This window comes from Neofelis nebulosa, chromosome 6 (assembly GCF_028018385.1).
Source record: "Neofelis nebulosa isolate mNeoNeb1 chromosome 6, mNeoNeb1.pri, whole genome shotgun sequence".
Classification (NCBI taxonomy): Eukaryota; Metazoa; Chordata; class Mammalia; order Carnivora; family Felidae; genus Neofelis; species Neofelis nebulosa.
Genome location: NC_080787.1, coordinates 136,446,046 through 136,469,370, shown reverse-complemented (window position 1 = coordinate 136,469,370; position 23,325 = coordinate 136,446,046). Strand labels below are relative to the sequence as shown.

General features: G+C 37.4%; 1 protein-coding gene across 7 annotated transcripts in view; it reads right to left on the bottom strand.

Annotated features, from left to right (window-relative positions):
* Positions 1 to 22,497, bottom strand: part of STXBP5 (syntaxin binding protein 5) — a 170,711-nt gene extending 148,214 nt beyond the window's left edge. For all 7 annotated transcript variants that reach the window (XM_058735568.1, XM_058735570.1, XM_058735571.1 and 4 more), the window contains exons 1-2: positions 22,200 to 22,497; positions 20,785 to 20,882 (exon numbers count right to left, since the gene is read on the bottom strand). In XM_058735568.1, the coding sequence (XP_058591551.1) occupies positions 20,785 to 20,882; positions 22,200 to 22,352 (251 nt within the window). In that variant the 5' untranslated portion in view covers positions 22,353 to 22,497. The remainder of the gene's footprint in view (positions 1 to 20,784; positions 20,883 to 22,199) is intronic.
* Positions 22,498 to 23,325: the final 828 nt, after the last annotated feature.

Here is a 23,325-nt window from a genome sequence, read left to right as displayed (position 1 = left end):
AGAAAAGAAATACTTAATGAAAAAAAAAAAAAAAACATGATGAAACTAGCAATTACTGAAGAATAATCAAAAAGAGGTAATTGGAAAGATAAACAGAAAAAAAGACCAAAACCAGTTAAACCTTCTATAACATTATATAATCAAATTCAAATTCAAAATAAACATTCATTCAATTGTCTAAATGGGTTTTTTTGTTTAGTATTTTGGAACAGGAGGAAGAAAGGAGGAATTAGGGAGCCTTTAAGTACATCATCACAGTAATTAACATTTATTAAACACTTAATATGTATCAAGTACTATACATGTATTAGCTTACAAGAGTACCTCTACTATAGGCTCTGTTGTTTACAAAAGAGGAAACTGAGATACAACAAGGTTACTTAAGGCCATCCAGCTACTTAATAAAGAAGCTGGGTTTGAACCCTGGCAATCTAAATCCAGTACCCACACACACATATATGCATACAAATATTTATATATAAATCACCAAGGCTTAATTCACCAAAAAAGAGCCAATTTTCACATATTAAAAGAGGACTTTATCTCCATTTTGACCTTAATCAGTACTTTCTGGTAAGTTCTTCTTTCCAGCTTATCTTCTAACTCAAGCAAAGGACCCACTGGGCAAAGCATCCCATGATGGAACCAAAACTACACCTCAAGCAACAGGGACTGCCCCAACACCAGCAAGGGCTCACAGAATTGACCCTGAGACAATGATCAACCTGACCTTTACTGCCCACCTGCGTGTACCCACTGAGGTTTGTCCCACATTTTCCTGAAGTATTTTAAGCACACTGAAGACAGTCTGAGACTCCAGCCTGCTGTATTCCCTGTGGTAGCCTCATGGAAATAAATTCCTTTCCTGTTTCACCACCGCTCGTCTCTCTGCTTTGATTTTGCCAGAAGAGAGTGGTCGGACCTGGTCTGTCTGGGACTCCCAACAGCCAGGTGCTCTTGTATCCATGGGCCTTGGTTAGAATGTAAATGTCACTTCCCGACTTGCTTTCACTCATTTTAAAACCAGGGAATGAAAACAGAAGAAACATCTATAGTATTTTTTACCTGAGTACAAAATAAAGTCAGACTGGTCTAAAACTATAAAATTAGACCAAATGCAACTTTTAGTAGCAAGTAAACATTATAAAGGCAACTGGGCAAAAGCAACACACCAATCAAAAAATGTTTTCCAGGGACAACCTGGGTGGCTCAGTCCTTTAAGCACCTGACTCTTGATTTCCACTCAAGTCATGATCTCACCGTCCTGGGATTGAACCCTAGCGTGGGGCTCCGCACTGACAGCATGGAGATTGCTTGGGATTCTCTCTCTCCCTGTCTCTGTGCCTATCCCCAGCTCATGCACTTTCTCCCGCTCTCAAAATAATGAACACTAAAAAAAATTTTTTTCAGACTCATTCCTCATGTTAGTTCACAGTAACAAATACCTACTAATTTTAATAGTAGAACACTATAGCCAAGCAGAATTAGCAAAAAGCTGAGTTCTCTATTCTAATTATAGTCAAAATTTTGAGACTGCCTCCTTACAAATGTTTTCATGTGTAAAATGATCAGCCTACAAACATTTTAGAGACTGAAGCTACATGAGAGGAACTGTTCTTACCAAATTAAGCAAGATATTAAAATGAGTAAACAACCCTATCCTTCAAAAGCCCATAGAATCAAAGACTTGTATTAGTAGAATAAAGGACAAAAATCGCATGATCATCTCAGTGGACACAGAAGAAGCCTTTAACTAAATCCATCCCCCTTTCATGATAAAACACTCAAGGAAAATGGAACTTCCTCAGCCTGACAAAGGGCATGTATGTAAAACCCACAACTCACATCATACTTAATGCTGAAAGATTAAAATGTATATTTTCCTGTTAAGCTCAGGAAAAAGACAATGTCCACTAGTGCTCACCATTTCCATTCAACATATGCAGGATGTTCTGGCTGGGGAAAACAGGCAAGGAAAAGAAATACAAAGTGTCCAGATGGAAAAGGAGGAAGTAAACTAAAACTGTTCTACTCATAGAAGACATGATCTTGTATATGGAAAATTCTAAGGAATTCCCTAAAACAAACAAACAACAACAACAACAAAAAACCAACTGAACAAATAAAGGTTGTGATTGCACAATACAAGACTACACAACACAAGATCAATATACAAAAATCAATTGTACTTCTATACATTGGCAATAAACAATCTGAGAAGTGAAATGAAGAAAACAATTCCATTTACAATACCTCAAAGAATAAAATACTTAGGAACAAATTTATTCAACAAAATGCAAGACTTGTACGCTGAAAGCTACAAAACATTGTTGAAACAAGAGCGAAGTGAAAAAACATCCTATATTCATGGAACAGAATAATATTCATCAAACTGATCTATAAAATTAACAGTCTGTCAGAATCCTAGCTATTTGCAGAAACTGACAAGTTGAGCCTAAAATGAGATTAAAATTAATGTGGAAAGGGACCCAGAACAGCCAAAACAATCTTTAGAAAGAACAAAGTTGGAAAACTCACATTTCCCCCAATTTCAAAACTTAATATAATATTACAGTAATCAAGACAGTGTATTAGTATAATTAGCTACCGTATGGCTAGATCAATAGAATAAACAGACAACCGAGAAATAAACATTTATGATCAACTGACTTTGACAAGGATGTCAAGACAACTCAATAGAAAAAGAATACTCTTTTCAACAAATGGCCTTAGGACAACTGGATATTCACATGAAAAAAATGTATTTGGACCCCTATCTCACACTGTATAAAAAATACTAGCTCAAAATGGAGACCTAAATGTAAGAGCTAACATTATAAAACACCTAAAAGAAAACATACATCTTTGTGACCTCAGATAAAGTTATGGTTTCTTAGATATAATACCAAAATCATAAGCCACAAAAGAAAAACTAGATAAACTGAACTTCATCAACATTAAAAACTTTGTGTGTTTCAAAAGACATCGTCAAGACAATGAAAAAAAAAATCCATAGAATAGTAGAATTTATAAATCACGTATCTGATTAAGGATTTAATATCCAGAATATAAAGGGTTTTTACAATTGAATAACAAAAAAAAAATCAAATTTAAAAATGGAAAAAGGAGGGGCTCCTGAATGCCCCAGTCAGCTGAACGTCTAACTCTTGGTTTCAGCTCAGGTCACGATCTCAGTTTGTGGAGTCAGGCCCTGTGTCAGGCTCTGCACTGACAGTGCATATACCCTGCTTGGGATTCTCATCTTCCCTCTCTCTCTTTCTGCCACTCCCCTGCAAACTCTCTCTCTCTCTCTCTCTCTCTCTCTCTCTCTCCCTCTCTCTCTCTCTCTCTCAAAATAAACCAACATTTAAAAAATAAAAATGGAGAAAGGATATGAATATTTCTGAAAAGAAGATACACAAAGAGCCAAAATATAAATAGATGCTCAACATCATTAGTCATTTGAGAAGTGTGAATCAAAGCCACAATAAAATACTGCTCCACCTCCTCTAATATGATTATAAAAGACAACTACAAGAGTTTGTGAGGACGTGGAGAAATGAGAATCCTTGATTACTATTGGTAGGACTACTGTTAGATGGTGCAACCAACTTTGGAAAATAATTGGCAATTCCTCTACGTTAAACAGAGTTACCATATGACTCTGCAATTCCACGCCTTCAGGAATATAAACGAGAGATGAAAACATACATACACACAAGACTTCTACACAAATGTTCACAGCATTATTCCTAAGAGTCAAAAAAGAGGAAAATCCAAATGTCCATCAACTGATTATTGAATAATAAGCAGTGTATTTATGAGATATTCAGCCATAAAAAGAAAGGAACCACTAATACATGCCACAATATGGATAAACCTCAGAAACATTATGCTAAGTAAAAGAAGCCAATCATAAAAGACTACATATTACATGATTCTATTTATATGCTATGTCCAGAATAAATCCATAGAAATAGAGAGTAGATGAGTGGTTGTGAAGGACTGGGTGAAGAGGGTAAGGCAGGACAACTGATACTAGGTATGGGGTTTCTTACTGGCGTAAAGAAAATGTTCTGAAGTTAAGAAATGCCAATGATTGCATACTCCGTGGATATAATGAGAAGTCCTGAACGATACACTTTAAAAGGGTGAATTATATGGTATGTAAAAATAACTCCATAAAGCTGTTACACAAAAAAACAATCAGCTTGTATGAATGATAAATGATAATACAAATAGGCAAAAACAAAAGACAGAATTTAAGGCAGGAAATGATTGCAATTATTAATGGAACAAGTTAAAACATTATATTCTTTTTTTTTTTTTTTTTAATGTTTTATTTATTTTTGAGACAGAGAGAGACAGAGCGTGAGCAGGGGAGTGGCAGAGAGAGAGCGAGACATAGAACACAGGCTCCAGGCTCCGAGCTGTCAGCACAGAGGCCAATGCGGGGCTCGAACCCACAAACTGTGAGATCGTGACCTGAGCCGAAGTCGGTCGCTTAACCGAATGAGCCACCCAGGTGCCCCTAAAACATTATATTCTTAATGTTTTAAGAATCCAGTCTTCCCTTTAACTAGGATTTAAAAATATCTTTCAGAAGCAATGAATGAATTTCACTATTCAGCGACCTAACTGAAATGCAGCATAAAAAAAGGAAAAATAAAATCACACTACAGTTTAGCATTTTTGCAATTAAGCTCATTTCCTTCTGTCCTGCACTCAATTTTCAAACATTTTTATTTCGTTCAAGATTTAAACACAGAAAGTATTTAATGGATGAGAAACAACAAGAAAACCCTTTATAAGCTTTTAAAATTCCATGAATCTGTAAGGTCAGCTTATTCATTTTATCTTTCGATCATTTGTGAGGCTGGTGTCACTATCACAACAAAAATTTCTCTTACTTTAGTCTTCCTCCTGGGATTTCTACTGTGCTATCAGCGAAGCCAAATAAAAAAATAGTCAAAGAAGCAGGCAATGGGACTGTAGCCCGTGGTTAAATTCTTAGAGGACAGCTCCTAGGCAAGTTTTCACTGCTCTCACTATTGCTGTGTATTATACACATATTTTGACAACCTCTACTTTTTATGAAGAATGTGAAAATACCAAGACTGGTATATACTTAGTAAATTATTAAGATCTTTCAAGATTATATATCTTTTCAGAGAATCTGTTCATCAATTCCTGTCTTTGGAAAAAAAAAAAAAAAAGGAAAGAAAGTACTGGCATTATTCCAACCTCTACAGGAGTGACACATTCACTTTTCCAACCTACGACTGGAAGACTGGAAAACATAGAAAATGACAGAAAACAACTGGAGAACTCTGATATGCTGTGCAGTTTCTGAAAATACATTTATATTCTGCAAAGTTTAAAGATGAGAATACGGGTAAACTTTCTATGAACCCTTAAGTGACTAATAAATTATCCTACAGTATTATACATTTAATTATACATTATTGTGTGAAAGTAACTTCCATTGAACACATATTCTGCTAACAAACCAAAAACAGTCTTTAAAGTGTGAACTGTTCATCCCTGCCACAGTAAAATAAACCCAGGAGGATATTTTAATCCATCACAAACTCTGACGATTTCCACTAACCTCTGTTGCCATTTCTTTCAGCACATTCGTGTACTTTCAGCAAACAGAGTAATTCACGCCTCTAGTAAGCAAGCCTTCAAGGTGTTGCTACTCTCAACTGGCTTAACACTCTGAATAAAAGCTCAGTGGATGATTTTTATTTGTAATGGCTTAAGTCTTGAAGAAACTTAACCATAACGTGATTATAATAAAGTTAAAATCTAAACACCACCATAACGTAGTCAAAGAATATTGATGAAAGCATTCTAAAAATGAAGAGAAGGAGCTTTAACATCAGACCAACTCTACCAGGTAGTGTAAAAATAAACAACAATCACTTAGCAGCTGAGAGATTTCATTTCTTTGTTCCACACTGTTATGAGGAATGAACGAAAGTCAACAGATAAAAGCAGTACATCATACGTGTATCCTCGTCAAAAAATGGAAATGTGTCAGGTGAGCTGTGATATATAAGGCAACCTATGTGTGCTAGTTTTCTCGTCAGTGAATGCCTCACCTGCCTTCTCCACCTGATCAGCGTGATAATCACCTGCAAGGCTAAACTTTTTCAACTTCCTATTAAGATTACATGGACTTTTTTTATTGCTAGTCCCCATGTCCAGTGACGTAAGGCTAGGATGGGGAAACACTGTAATTCAATCCTGCGACTCCAGTTCGTTCCCACCTTCATAAATATGTCCTACCAGCTTCACAGCTCTGTCTCCAAAGGCAATGGTATAGCAAAGTGCCAGCTGACACACACTGCCCAGAACATGTCTCTTATCTACCATCTGCCTCACTAAGAATACCGCTACCCTATCTGTCGAACATTTGGCCAGTATTTCTCAATTCTGCCTCTACATTATACGCATCCACAGAGATTTCACATAAACATGCATAGATGTCAAGCCCCACGCCAGATTCACTCAATGAGAATATCTACAGAAGAAATCCAAGTAAATGTCTGGGCATTGTTTGTATATTTTACCTTTTTCAGCTCCACAAGATATTCTAACAGATAGCCATGGTTGAAAAAAACAACAACAACAACTGGAAAACCCTATGAGCGTAAATAGAATTAAGCATTATCTTCCATAAAAATAAATTTATATATGAATGATTCAATAAGTAATTTCTCAGACTTCCTTTCTTCAAGTGGAATAGTCATGAATCCCCTTAATATCGGATCAGAAGTACATTTTCCAAACTTCTAATAATTTGCTTTTATCTGAACTAGCTTCTAATCAACTTGATAGGAATGTGGTCAATGCAAGAACTCAGTATATCTTTACCAGTTTAACACAGTGAAGAACATTTCATTTTGTATTTTTTAGAACTATTAATGTATTTGCAGTACAAACAAAATCTTTGTCAAATAATTATTCACACTGTTATAGTAAAGTACCCCTATTCTTTACTTTCACCTACTTGACAAACATCAAATTTAAACCCTCTTTAGAAGATCATGTATTTTTTCACCTATAAAAATTAATACAGACTTTCAGTTTCCGGTCCAACACGTAAGAAACTTGAAATCTGCCATTCCATCCTAACAACAAGGGAAAAGCTGAACAGACTAAAAATCAACAACTCTTCTTAGATCCCTAGGACAAGTGAGGTGACAGGGCAAAACGCTGGCCCCAAAACTGCAAAGACAGGCCAATACCATGAATCACAACTCACCAAAACGAACCAGCCAGTAAGACACCTCCACAGGAAACAGTGCCAGGGTAGGAAAATCCAAACTGTAATCGATGAAATGCTGGGATCTTAAAGTAGAAAAGTCTGAAAGTCACAAATCCCTGGGCACCCAGTCATGAAGGAAGTGGGGGGGGAATCCTTATACTTTCGTGAGTTTTACCTCAAAGAGCTCCACCAAGTTCCCACAGCAAATATCTGAGAAAAAAATCCCCTCCTGCTTCCAGCAATGGGTGGGGGAAAAGCAACCATTTTTTAAATACACTGGAGCACTCTGTTCTTCACAAGATCTGCCCTCCGAAGATACAAACCAGAAGCCTAAACTAGGGGTTTATCAGAACAGCGCTATGAACAATAGCCAAATTAAGGAAAGAGCCCAAATGTCCATAGACTGACAAATGGATAAAGAAGACGTGGTGTGTGAGTGTGTGAGTGTGTACAGGAATATCACTTGCGATCAAAAAGAATGAAATCTTGACATTTGCAACAATGTGGATGGAACTAGAAGGTATTAACGCTAAGTGAAATAAGTCAGTGAGAGAAAAACAAATATCATGATTTCACTCATATGTGGAATTTAAGAAACACAACAGATAAACATAGGGGAAGGGAAGGAAAGATAAAATAAAAACAGAGAGGGAAGCAAACCATAAGAGACTCATAAATACAGAGAACAAACAGAGGGTTGCTGGAGGGGACGTGGACGGGGGATGGGCTAACTGGGTGATGGGTATTAAGGAGGGCACTTGGGATGAGCACTGGCTGTTATACGGAAGTAATGAATCACTGGATTCTACTCCTGAAACTCAATACTACACTGTGTGTTAAGTAACTTGAATTTAAATTTTAAAAAATTAAATTAAAAAGAAAAAGAAAAAGAACTGAACTGACCAGGTAGAAGGGAAAGACCCAACTTGAACCCACTCTAGCCACCCTAACTTACCTGGATCACCTGAGATTCACTTGTGAAGTCCACAATCCAGAAGCAGAGGCTCACTAAAAGACTAAGACCTTCACACCTTACCACCAAAAATGAATCTAGATATAGACCCTACGCTCTTCACAAAAATTAACTCAAAATGGATCACAGACCAAAATGCAAAACTATAAAACTCCCAGAAGATAACATATGAGAAAACTTAGGTGGTCCTGGGTATGACGATGACACTTTAGGTACCACGCCACAGGCACCATCCATGAAAAAATAATTGATAAGCTGGATGTCTTTAAATTTCAAAACTTGTGTTCTGTAAAATACAAGGTCAAGACAATTAGAACATAAGCCATAAACTTGGAGAAAATATTTGCAAAAGACATCCAAAATATACAAAGAACTCTTAAAACTTAACAATAAGAAAATGAACAACCCAATTGAAAAATGGGCCAAAGACCTTAATAGATACCTCACACAAAGACATACAGGTAGCAAATAAGTATATAAAAAGATGCTCCACATCATATGTCACCATAGAAATAACTGCAAACTAAAACAAGGGTAATCAAAACAGCCCAAATCTAGAATGACAACATCAAATGCTGGTAACAATGCAGATCAGCAGAACTCCTGTTCATTACTGGTCAGAGAACAAAATGGTATGGCTGTTTTAGATGACAGTTTGGTAGTTTCTTAGAACACCAGACATACTCTTACCATACGTACAATCTAGTAATGACGCTTGTTGGTATTTACCCAAGGGAGCTGAAAGCTTATAGCCACACAAAACCTGCATAAGGATATTTATAGCTGCTTTATTCACAACTACCAAACTTGGAAGGAGCCAATACGCCCTTTAGTAGGCGGAGAGCTAACTAAACTGTAGTACATCCAAACGATGGAGTATTACTCAGTGCTAAAGAAATGAACTATCAGCCATGAACAGACACAGAGGAAACTTAGATGTTAAAAGTGAAAGAAGCCAATCTGAAAAGGCTATACATACTATATGATTCCAACTATAGGGACATTCTGGAAAAGGCAAAATTATGGAGACAATAAAAAGATCACTGGTTTCCAGGAGTTAGGGGAGAGAGAGAGACGAATAGGCGGAGCACAGATTTTTAGGCAATGAAACTACTCTGTACGATATTCAATGGTGGATACATGACATTCATTTGTCAAAACCCATAGCATATACAACAAACAGCAAGAATGAACCCTAATGTAAACTGTGGACTTTGGACGATTATGTGTCTGTGTAGGCTCACCAATTGTAACAAACGTACCACTCTGGTGGGGGATGTGAATAATAAAGGAGGCTATGCTGAGTGCAGATAGGGATATGTGGGAAATCTCTATTACCTTCTGCTGAACCCAAAACCTGCTCAAAAAAGTCTATTAAATAATTAATATATTCACAAAACCCCAAAACTGTTCAAAAAATAGCCTATTAAAAATCAATATATTAATAAATGAAGTTAGCCACATTCTCATGATAATAAGGGTGGACATACTTAATTTTACTGCTCACTCACAATGTTAACATCCTGCTAATGTGCTATTTAAGCAAAACTATAACGTGCACTATTTCTGCAGTAAAAATTTAATAAAATGCTACAATTAACTGTGAAAGATATATAGATCAACATTTAAAACTTCCTTTATTCAACACAATTGTAGTATTTTGCAATAAATGCCCAACAATATTTGAAAAATTATGTCAGTTAATTGCTTTCTTTTCATGTGAATCAAAGGAAGATCAAAACAAAAAACAAATTGTAGCATCCACACTAACTTACAATTAGAGTATTCACCAGGTCAAAAGAGACCTCTAGTTACCTCTTCCACCATTATTTTGGTAAGAATTTTTTATTATTTGTAAGCAAATTAAGGTTGTTGAAAAATATTCATTCTTATTATGTCCTGCTTTGGAATCAGGATGGTCTACAAAGGGGTCAAAATGAATCATATTTATTTTCACAGGAAATTATGTAGAATAGCTTTTGGTATATAAATACACTCTTAAACGAACCACTTGTTCAGTCTACAAGAAATACAGTCATAAATAGTGGTCTGGGTTAGAGAAACAAAAAAGAATGTGTATTCTGACATATCAAGTAAAAACCATCTTTCATCCCGGCACCCATTCTCAGATGCTTAATGGCTAAGTTCTTTTCTCAAGTACAGCAAAGTGAATTTTAAAGAAAAATACAGCCCATTATGAAAAATACAGTACAAAGACTGAATAGATGGCAAAATCTGCTCCAACACTTTTTCTCCTTTTCAAAAGACAAAGAGAAAAAATACACAAAAGGAAAGCAATTTAGCAGAAAGTACTTCAATAGCTGGTGCCACTGGATTTATAGTCACCTTTGGCAGAGCACTGCTGTGAAAAAGCAGAGGTACCGCTATTACAAGAAAAGATTACGTACTTTCGAGAAAGGGTAGGATTAATCACTCTCCAACAGACAACCTCACCAGGAAAACTTCAAAAATTCTAGATAGCATTTACTGAAAGGGAAACAAACAAAACAAAACAAACCAGGGATATAAAAAAAAAAAAAAACACACAAAAAACCCTAATTTAAAATAAAAAATCTCATCATTTAAGAGTAATTACCATATAATTTCTAAGACTATATATTTTATAAATTCCATGTGCTAAGCAAATCTTAATTTTCAAATGAAGAATTATAAAACCAAAAATATCAGCGAGTTTTTAGTTAAAAAACCTGTATTTTCCACTGTAAGGGAATGTAAGTTACTCTTGATCAACATTCATTTTTAAATCATAGTACCAATAAAGAACACTCATGGGGCACCAGGGTGGCTCAGTGGGTTGAGCATGTGACTATTTGGCTCAGGTCAAGATCCCAGGGTTGTGCGATCAAGCCCGCATTGGGCTGCACGCTGGGCATGCTTAAGATTCTCTTTCTCTCTTTCCCTCTCTCTCCCCCTCACTCCACCCTCCCCCTCCTGCGTGCTCTCTCAGAAAAATAAAAGGAAATATGCTCAGCATGTCATCAATTCATTTATTTGTCTTATATAACAACCTCCAAAAGGACTAACACCAGTTGGAGAAATGTAATCAAGTAGAAATTAGCTTTATTTCCTGAATAAAATGATATCTACACTTAGTGCTACTTGACAATGATCCAGTGAACAACTATAAGAAATTTTCAAAAAGTGGGATCTAATTTCAGTTTTCAATTAAAGTATCACACATTCTTCCCAAGGGACATGCAATGTATTTAACTCTAAAGAAGGTAACCATGCACCCGAATTTGCTTCTAGGGGTTTTATGAGGTTTTTTTATATGTTATTTTTTAGGTTGTTTTCTTCTACTAATTTTTTTTATTCAAAATTTGCAGACATCTACAAAATTGCAATATTTTAATAAAATGCTTACTTTCACTTTTATCTTTTAAAATCTAAATATAAATATTTCTACATCTCTGTATAATATTAATGAAAATATAAGAAAAAGCTACAAATGCAAACATTTTTAATGAAAATTAGGTAGTAAGGGTTCAAACAAGCTGGATACTTCAGCAGAATTGATGACTGAACTGCCCCCAAAAGATGCCCAACTAAGCATCTTCATTATCATATTAATTATAATACACACACACACACACACACACACACACACACAAAAGGCCTCTGCCACAGGATCAAATATTTGTGAAAGTAATTTAACTTAGCATACAGAAGTACTATATATCATTAAGAATTACTTTTTCTTAAACTATTTTCTATTTATGACTAAAAGATTAAATTTAAACTGATACTGCAAGTATAATTTTTGAAACTTTACTATAAAAATGTCGGTAGTAGTTCCTTCCTTAGCATTCCTCTCCACTAATGATTTAAAAGCAAGGCAGCCTGATGAATTAAAACAGGGATTGGCAAACTTCAGCTTGTGGGAGAAATCCAGTCCCCCGTTTTTAGAACTAAAGTTTTATTAAAACAGATCTATACTCCTTCCTCCCCATGTCTGTGGATGCTTTTGTGCTAGACTGGTAAAAAAGCTAATATACTTACTATCTAGCCCTTTACAGGAAGTCTGCTGACTCCTGAACTAAAGATTTAGATTTAGATCCTCGTTATTTTAAAGGCATGCGAGCATACAAACACACCCATCTCATAGTATGATCTTTCGTAGACAACCTATGAGGTTGATCATTTAAGAATCTGTATTTCTGGGGTGTCTGGGTGGCTCAGTTGGTTGGGTGTCCGACTTCGGCTCAGATCATGATCTCACAGTTCCGTGAGTTCAAGCCCTGCGTCGGGCTCTGTGATGGCAGCTCAGAGACTGGAGCCTGCTTTGGATTCTGTGTCTCCCTCTCTGCTCCTCCCCAACATATGCTCTGTCTGTCTCTCTCTCTCTCAATCTCTCTCAAAAATAAACAAACATTAAAAAAAAAAAAAAAAGAATCTGTATTTCTTCTGTTTTAGAATTGTATACCAACTACTTTCCAGTTTCTGGACTTTTAAAATTTTTTTTTTTTTTTTCAACGTTTTTTATTTATTTTTGGGACAGAGAGAGACAGAGCATGAACGGGGGAGGGGCAGAGAGAGAGGGAGACACAGAATTGGAAACAGGCTCCAGGCTCCGAGCCATCGGCCCAGAGCCTGACGCGGGGCTCGAACTCACGGACCGTGAGATCGTGACCTGGCTGAAGTCGGACGCTTAACCGACTGCGCCACCCAGGCGCCCCAGTTTCTGGACTTTTGATAAAACAGGATACTGGTTAATTCTGATTTGGATTGCTTTAGACTCCACCGCATATTTTCATATGCTATAATGTTTCTGACAGTTTGTTTTAAAAGAAAATACCACTCAATGTTATAATTTCACAAGGTCTAATTGTAGCCATTTAAAATATAAAGAATGGCAATGTAGAAATTTAGATTTTAAACATTAAATTAAGAAGATGGCTAGATGGGTGGAACTGGGGATGAAATTAAATCAAATATACATCACAGAGACAAAGGAACTGAGCTTTAAAGATAAGAATTATTTTAACAGGATAAAATATATTCTAGACTTAAGGAATTGCTGAACACATGGCCCTTTGTGAAAGAGTGAGTAGTAAGAAGTAACCTGTGTCAACAATTCTTTCCCCTACTTACCTCCACAGCCAAAAAAGGAAAAAAAAAAAAAAAAAGTTATGCAGTAAACATAACTCATGTCCAAAATTTCTTTAAAATGAAACACAAGAGTGAAAGATTAAAACGACTGGGATTACTAAATCGAAAAGTGGGTAACTACTAGGCATTTAAATTCACCAAAAATGTTAAAAATTATACAATATGGGGAAGATAACCAACTTATCTTTCTTCTGTTGCAGATAAAAATTAGATATACTGTGGTTCAAATTAAAGCATAAGTTAATTAAATTATAAACATAAACATCTTTCTACCTACGAAGAATTCTGAGTAAATCAGAAGGTGCTATTTCTTGGAATGATTTATGTCATACGTGACTAAGGGAAGAGAGGTCTATCGAGTACCTTCTGGTAGTCTTTCATGAACTCTTAGTTTATTGCACATAAATCAAGGCAAAAATCACCTTGTTTTACTTCCTAAGAAATTCTGTAGTACTGTATTATGTTTAAAATCTATCTTAAAATCTATACTATTCAAATATAGTAGTATATTTAAATACATAATATTTGAACACAAATAAGGTAGTGATATAGTAAAATACCCTTTTTCTATATTATTCTCTTATATTCTAGACAGATTTGTGTAGCTCAAACCAAAAACATTTCATTAATCTGTAATCCTCAAATACGGAGTATACCTTCTTATGATCATAATATGCCAAATCACTGAAGAAAAATTCTCATTTAAACATTATAAAACAAAACAATACTGACACTCGTTATTAATTTTCTTCTTGTAAATAATGTGTCACTTTCAATGCATGAAGTTAAAACCAAAGACAAACAACCAAAGCTTACCTTTTAGCAAAACTACCCCATCGTCCAATTATTTACATGTATATCACTAGTTACTACTACCCCAAGTAACCGTATGATTACCAAATTTAACACCCAAATTACATACCAACAATTCAAAAGTCTCTATATTCAATCTCTTATATAAAAATTAATAAAATCACGTGATAAGGAACTGTGAAAATTAGTAATGGGAACCCTCACTAAAATGGATTTGGGAGGTTTTGGCAGGCGGAGCTCATATCCTACCACTCATCATCAACTGCAGACCTAACAGGAAGAGATGGACTTGACCTTGCAGTCCCCTCTATTCCACTACTCCAGCTGGAGGTGACAACTTTTCTCATCCCCCCGCCCCAGGCAACAGCTCCACCAATGAGAAGTCCCACAATTTGAATTCCTGGTTTACTCCAATGGACTGGTAGATCCTAACTGCCTTCCCAACGTCCTTTTCTGCTTAAAAAAGGGTGTCTGTCCTTTGTTTACCTGCACTTGCCTATCATTTTATATGTGTGTGTGTGTGTGTGTATATATATATATATATATATTTTTTTTTTTTTTTTTTGAGAGAGAGAGAGAGAGAGTGAGAGTGAGAGTAAGTGGGGGAGGGGCAGAGAGAGAAGAGGACAGAAGACCTGAAGCATGTTTCATGCTGACAGGCTCATGGCTCGAACTCATGAACCGTGAATTCTTGACATCATTGGAGTCGGACACTCAACCGACTGAGCCACCCAGGCACCCCTTGCCTACCGTTTTTAGCAGCTTGTTTGTCCTGGATTGCAATTCTCTTTTATTCTCTAATAAACCCATCTGTTCCTATTAAAAAACTCACAGTTTTACTTTTAAGGTTAACAAAACCCAAATGAAATGTAATTTCATTTTAATTTTTTATCCTTACTATTTACACCCAAGAAAGGAAAGTACACTGTTAATTTTTTTAAACGCCCCAGTTTATGTCATAACGAGACCTTATCTGTTATAGAATAAAAATGCAACAACCTAGTATCTTAAGTATTCAACGTGAGTTTTCAACAACAAAAAAAGTGCATGTTTTTCATAGGTTCCTTCCCACTCCATTTTGTAAACAAAGGTTTACATTTGTGCATCTACTGACTTGGATTTTTAATGTAATCAATGGACACAAAGTAAAGGGGCCCACAATGGGATGGAGTTCAATACTTCATCCTCTTTTACACGTCCTCGAAGCAGCCCATTAGACAGAAATGGTTCAGAACATTCCCAATCCTCTACAGAAAATGAAATTCTAAGATCCTAGAGATGGAAGGACTCCAGATATCACACCCCCAATTTCCCCATTTTACAGGAAAGGAGACAGAAACCCATTTCAGCTGGCTTAACCAAAATTAGTCTGAAGACTAGAACACTTCTAACGATAAAGCCATCCTTCCAAAATTCCTTTACCCTTTTCCTCTAGGATGGCAAAGTCAGGTTATAATTTTAAAAGTAAAAAATACTAAAAAACAAATGGAAAACAAAGAATATGGAATAAAAACCTATCTAACTTAAGGCAGAAAGGCTTCCTAAGCAGACTTGACTCCCTACTAATTAACTTATCCCTTTTCAGTTCCATTCAGATTCTATCACACCTTGTTTCTCTCGGAAAGAAATTCATTGCAAAGTAACTGCTTCCAAGCAGGCACCATTTCTAGTTGTTTCTAAAGTAAAAGTGCCTATTCCTCCTGCTGCAGTAGTTCATGCTGAGAATCACAACCTACTGCTGACACAGTACTCGTTCTTCCTTTTATACAAAGTCCTCTTTAATAAAGAACTAAGTTGAGAAGTAAAAGTATTTCAAAGTCCTTGTTTCTCCTCTGGAGCTAGAATTCCAAATGACTAGAATTCTTCCATAGACAAAAAGGATGGCAGGGGAGAAGAGGAGATAAAAATGGGGCTTAATTCTAGCTACACTGTTTCCCTTTTAACTACTCTGAACAAAAATCATTTCTAAATTTTTCAGGACTGTAATTATGTTTTACAACATAAGCAGCAAGTCAAACATTCTAATACTATCTTACAAGTGCAAAGTCACTAAATAATCATTTAATGCCTACTATGTGCAAGAAACTTTCACATCTCAATAGCAATTTTGCAGCCTTATGATTAAGAAGAGCCAGTTCCATGACCCTTAAAGAAAAAAACCAAACAAACAGTACTCTTACAAGATTTTTTTAGGACTGTACTAGCAACAAAAATAAATGAAAACAAGGCCTTCCTAAAGAGTGTCTGGCACTAGTTGCCTTTCAACAAGTATTTGCTGAAATAAACTAAAGAAGGACCTGAAAACTGAAACTACAGAAAAACTCTCACAATATCGTATACTGAATATTCACCAAAACAGTCTCTGCATGGTCTTAAAAGCTATACATAGACATTACTGCATTTAATTGTGATGCTAACTGCATGACCCAAGTAGGATTATTATCCTATTTAACTGAACAACTTGGGCATAGTTCAGTGGAGCACACAGAACTGTACGAGTTAAGGCTGCCATATACTAACAGCAGGGGCACCCTACCATTTACTAGGTGGAAGCCAGGGATATAAAGTAGCCTGCTACGTGCTGGATAAACCCACAGAATTATCCAGCCCAAAATGCTACCACTACTGAGAGATACTGACCAAGAATACGTAACTATAATGAATCCTAACCAAATAACAACCAGATAACTCAGGTGAACATTCATGGTTTTCCACCAACTGGCTCCTATTTCTGTCTCCAACTCAATTAGGATCACTATTCCAACCTCTCTTTGGTACTCCTCTTAACTATCATAATTTGCTTTTCTCTACTTTTGCCCATATTGCTTGCCTAGAATAATTTTCCTAGTCCTTCCCTGCTACTCTGAATCCTTAGCTACTAATGTGTAGCAATATCATCAAGTGCAATGACTTTGCCTATAATCTGACTTTACAGAATGTCAGTAGACTTCTAAATTCTCTAAATTCAATTGTTTAACAAGTTCTAGTCTTTTAGTTAGGACTGGAAACTATATGAAGAATCACATTTTTCATTTCTTTTGAATACTCCCGTAAAACAATACATTGCCACTTGGAATTACAGAATTATTTCTCAAGGAAATCATCTAATACAGCATGTTCATTTTAAAAGAATAAAAAATTAAAGGACACCTAATTCTTTAACAGAAAGAAAAGAACCAGAATTCAGGCCACAGTTTATAATCTAATGTTAACGCTTAATAAATGCTGGTTAAGTGAACTCCAAGGTACAAAAATCACCTTGTAAGTTGGCATTCAGCAAAATTACACTGTAGTTTAAAAGACAATCCATGCCTTATCAGAGATTGCTTATTTTACTGTATCTTCCACAAGTCAAGAAAAAAATAAATGAGATTTTTAAATAATTTTGATAATTATAATGAAAACTCATACATTTTTATTAAAAAATTCAATAAACTTGAGATGTCCGTTTTCTGCTTAGTCCTTGAAAGAGTCACACATAAAATGACTTCATTTCGAAAAAAATACCTTACAAAGATCAGAGTAGCCCATGGTTATAGTAATTCAAAATTATACTAGTAAACCAGGAATCTAGATAAGGACAACAGCAGCATTACTAGAAATGCAAACCTTTTTTCCCTTTCTAGATGTTGATATGAAAATAATTAGATTATTTTATCCCAATAGTTTTCATCCCTAGATTAATCATAAGAACCAAATCATACCTACTTCTACATGGCAAAAAGAGAATTAAAATAATTAAATCATGTCACTGCTATATATGATGTATTATATAAAATTATGCTTTCCTGCTTCCCATCAGTAAGTATATGCCAACCTCACATTCTTTCTAGAAGCCAAGAAGTTCAAACATAAAGCATGTTTATAATGTCATTCACTTGCTATAGACTAATGCAGGAAATACATTAAATTCATCTTGCCTCATTTCTGGTTAGAAATTTAAAAATTCAGATTTTCCCTATTTCTTGTCTGCAAGCATTAGATATCAGATGTAACTTTCTCATCTAGTTTTTTTAAAACCTGAAAGTAGATTAATTTCATATAGTCCAACATTTAAGAAGACATTCTATTAGTCGAATTACATGTGCACTGGGGCGCCTGGGTGACTCAGTCAGCTGAGCTTCCAACTTCGGCTCAGGTCATGATCTCACAGTTCGTTCGGTTTGTGGGTTCAAGCCCTGCATCAGGCTCTGTGCTGACAGCTCAGAGCCTGGAGTGTGCTTCGGATTCTATGTCTCCCTCTCTCTCTTCCCCTCTCCTACTCACACACTGTCTCTCTCTCAAAAATAAATATGTATATATACATATACATATATATGTATATATATATATATATATATATATATATATATATATTTTAATTAGATATGTATTACAAATTCTAATAGCTCAATCCTACTTCGGAAAACATTTCCTACTTTCTCCTCCACAGTCAAATGAAAGAAGGCAAACCAATCTATTACTCTGGAATATTCATTATGCATCTCATTAAAAAGTAAAAACATGTTTGGTAAAAAGACTTCCTGACTTCATTCTAAATACAGTAAGAAGATTCTAAAATTAAAAAAAAAAATTATAGCTGTAAACTTATAATTACGTGTTCACCTTCATATAGTGTTCAGCTATTAGAATGTATTAGCAAGTCACATACAAGTGAGGATTTGGGACACCCAATCTTTGCTTTTATTTGGCAATTAGAATTAGGCCTATATTTTAACTCTTTTGTGTCAACTTGTTCATTACTCAAATGCATTAAAGGTAACAGTCTTGCCTAAAGAAAAATACTTGGTTTTATAAAATTGGACTTGCTGGTGGTCCTCATTAAAAATACAAGGGGCAGATTGGCTGTTAAAAGAAAAAAAAAGTTGAGACTACATTGAGAAAACAGTAAAAGCTGAATCCATTTAAAAGAAAAGCAAAATCTAAAAATAACTGATTTAACTTTATTTTTTTTTCTTTTAATCCAGTGATGATATTCTTATGTTGGGAACAAAAAATGTCTGCTTTTAGTTCCAAACAGTCCATCTAGATCCAACAATACACTATTCTTGTCACTACATGGAGTTTTGCTGAATAGTTTGAACCCATACTGACAAAATTAAATTTTAGTCCCATCTTCACAAGACTAAAACAGGAACCCTAAACTAGAAGGTAATGATCACTGGGTTTAGGAATAAAAACATCTAAACATTTGTAGCCAAAAATAATTCTAGTCTCAACCATCTAGACATTTGGGCAAGAGCCCTTGAGACATACTCTTGGAAATTCAGATTCAGATCTAGCCTGGTCAGATTTTACCATTTCAACAGGAATGTGTGCACGACTGGTATTTACTATGAAAGTAGATTTCACTCAATAGTACATATTAGTGGCCCATCTGAAAACTTTCTAAGTTTTTTGAAAGATAACACACTAATCACAAATGAAGCTTGAAGCATATCCTGATACTATATACAGTACTGCTTTGAAATAAAGATTTTAAAAGATTATAAGGAAAATGCAAAGCACATGTTTAACTAACTTAGCAAGTTTCCTCCGCTCTTCTCAGGAGCCAGATACAATGTGAAAGGTAAAGCTCCCTCCTTTTTTATTTATTTATTTTTTTGACAATAGTAATTCTTTTGTGATCACCTTACGATTTTTTTTCTTACTACCAACACATTACTTTAATATGTATAAGCAGATATCCTAAATATGAATAAAGCATTTGCTTTTAAAAATTTTAATGTTTAAAAATAAGTGTATTTTAGTTAAATATGGTTAAATTTCATGATAAAACAATTTTATTTCGAGTTAAATAGTATAAAAGTGAGAGGTATTTTCCACTGTTCAGAATTAAAAACAAAAATGATTCTGAAGAATGAGTAGGTATTCGGAAAAACTATGCTATGCTATGACAAGACTATTATAGTTCATGCATAGTCAGGAAAAATAATTCTCCTTATATTAATAGTTCAGAGTACGTGTACATAACAAATATGACTACGAAAGGGAAAATATCAAGAGAATACACTTATCCATTTGCATTATACTAACAAAATGATCTAAAACTTCTAGAAATATCAACCCTTCTTAACTGTTTACATCAAATTAATTTACACGATTTATTTTCTAATTTCTTTTTCCAAAGGGCAAGTCAAACAACCAAATGAAATTCAACCTCTAATTCATTAGCACAATAGGTCATAAATTCACTATCTACCAAAGCAGTTAAGGTGCATCCTATGTTATTGTCTTTAAATCTCATTCCAAACCATATTGCATTCAATATACCCCTAGTATAAGCAAAGAGATTTCCCCTTAGAAACTTCTAGCTCCTTGCAAAGACAGTAGTTACTATAGCAAAACTTTAGAACTCTATGTGGATACGTATTTAGCTACCATAAACAGAGAGATGAGAAACACCCCAGCAACATATAGCCTGAATAGATGTATAATTAAGAGAAAAGCGAACACCACATGATTTCACAAATATTATATACTTGATCATACCATTTTTTTGGAATTTAAACGGAAAAAGCAACTACTCAGCAGCACAGAAGGACTGGGGAGATACAGCAAATGTGGAAAAAAACTTTCAATGAAAGGATACAGCCTTAAAGCACCAGTCTGAGTTCCGACGGCCAGGATCTTCTGTACAGGATCAAAGGCCAGGGCTGAAGGTTGATAGGGAAATCCATGGCGAACAGTCTAGGGATGGGCAAATGACATCACAGCAACCAAGGCAGCAAGCAGAATTAAAAACAGAAAAGTCAGTAGAGGCATTAGAATCTAGAGCCAATTATAACTGATGCAGAACACATACACATGCACTTACTGCCTTAAAAAAAAAAAAAAAAAACAGTACAAAACGTACATCAACAAAACTTATGCACACAGAACCTGAAACCAAAAGAAGTGAGTGTGTGTACGTGTGTGTGTAGATCACACCACACACACATACACAAATACCTCCCAATGTGACACTTTCATTTCTGCCCTTCCATAATACTGGGATTCTACGGAAGTCTTAACACTCTATACTATCAAGTCTCAGACCAAAATACCAAAGTTTGCGGTAGTAAAAGAGATCTGTAAATTAACGTAAAAATGCAGTTCGTGTTTTATTTCAAGTGTGATAACTTCATCGTTACTTTATTTGGATCCCAAATGCAAGTACTGCTAAAGAAAAGCTGTCATACAATTACTTTCGTCAAGGATTCAGGAAAGCAATTATCAAACCTCTATCCCCAAATTTTGCAATTGTAACAGAATGAAAATAAAGTGCAACATATTATTTCTGAATTTTGCTGTTAAACCCCGAATTTCAGGGCATTGGGGCAAAAATGTGTATGCAGCCATTTTTAAGAAACTGACATATGAAAGCATGGTATTTATAAGGCAGGTATTAACATCGAGACAAGTTTGTATATCTCACTGAGCAGCCAGTGAACTAATTCGCTGCATCATTCTTTCCCAATTACAGACCGCTATGGCAATTGTGCCATTAATAGGCAAAAATCTCAGTACCAACTTTTTAATCAAACAGAATGCTGAAAGGACCCTGTGATTTCGTATTTTAAGCTTCCGGCCACATTTTAAGGGAAAGGTGATAAGCAAATATCCAGTTGAACAGGTCTGGTTTTTTGATGAACAATATTCATTCGAAACTGTTTCCAAAGGAAACTTCGAAGTTGGTGAATTACATTAAAATGCGTGAATGTAAAGGCTGTAAGGTTATTGACAATACAAATTAAAGGTCGGTGAAATACGTTAGAAGCAACCTTGAAATGACTGCTGCATGTGAAAAGGAGGGGGGGGGACCCCAAAACGAAAAACCAAAAGGAGTAAGATGATGTCAATCTCCAAAATAACCCACTAAGCCAATGCTTCCTTGGGCAGGAGCGAGCCCTCCATCCGAGGTATAATTAATACTGGCGTTCTATTCCCTGGCATTCCCGGGAAAAGCCCGAGGTGCCCCCCGGAAAACGACCCCCCAATTTTCGCGGGGCTGCGCGCTCCGCTCACCTTGCAGAGCTGAAAGTGCTCGGACTGGAGCGTTTCCTGGATCTCGGGCTCCCGGTTCCCAGCCGGGTGCTGCTGTTGCTGCTGCTGCTGCGAGGCCGAGGACGAGCCGGCGGTCAGGCCGTCCAGCACCTTCCTGATGTTGAATTTCCTCATGGTCTCGGCGGGGCTCCCCCGCAGCCCGGCAAGGGGAGGCAAGAGGCGTCCCCCGGCGCGGGAAACGAGCCCGGGCCGAGGGCAGCGTCGACCGAGGACACGGAGGAGTGGGGCAGAGCGGGGGCGCGAGGGGAAGGAGGCGGCTGGGGAGAAGCGCAAGATAATCCAAACAGGAAATACGGCGACGACGAGAGAGCAGCGGCCACCAGAACCCCGGGCGGCGACCCCTCTTCTTCCGAGGCCGCCGCCGCTCGGCGCGGCTGCTGTGGCGCCGCTTCAGCCGCCGCCGCCGCCTCGCTCCGCGGCCCGGAGGCACAGCAGTGGCGGCGGCGCCCGGAGCCCGCGCTGCCCAGCCTCACCTGGCCGCGGGCTGACTCTGCGCCGCGCCGCCGCCCCGGCTCGCCCCCGCCGCCGCCGCCGCCGCGTCCATGGCCCGCGGCCCCGCCGCTCCTCGCCCGCCCCGGCCCCGCAGTCCCTCGGCGCTTCCTCCCGCTCCTGCGCTTCCTCCTCTGCTCCTCCTCCCGGGGGTCGCCGGCCCTCCGGCGGCGGCCGCCGCTCGGCCTCCCCGCCTCTCAGCGCCGCTGCCCGCCCAGCATCGCAAGCAGGGCGCCCGGGGTGGGTCCCCGCGCTCTCCGCTCCGCTCCTCCGCCGCTGGACCAGCCCGCCCTCGCTCCTTCAGAGCCCCCGCTGCCTTCCTCAGGCGCCGTCGCCGCCGCCGCCCAGGCTCTCGCCCCGCCGCTCCCTCTCGCCTGACAGGGCACCTCGGCACACGACACCAACGCCCGCCCAGAGCAGCAGCGGCAGCCGCGGTTACAGCGCCGGCCGCGGTGGTGGCGGCAGCTGGGCCTCCGCGGAGCGGGGCTGCTGAGCATGCGCACGCGCACCGCATTCCCCCCCTCCCGCTCGCTACCACCAACCCCCCCCCCCGCCCCCCACGCCCCCTCCACGGGAGTGGAGCTGGGGCTTAAATTAC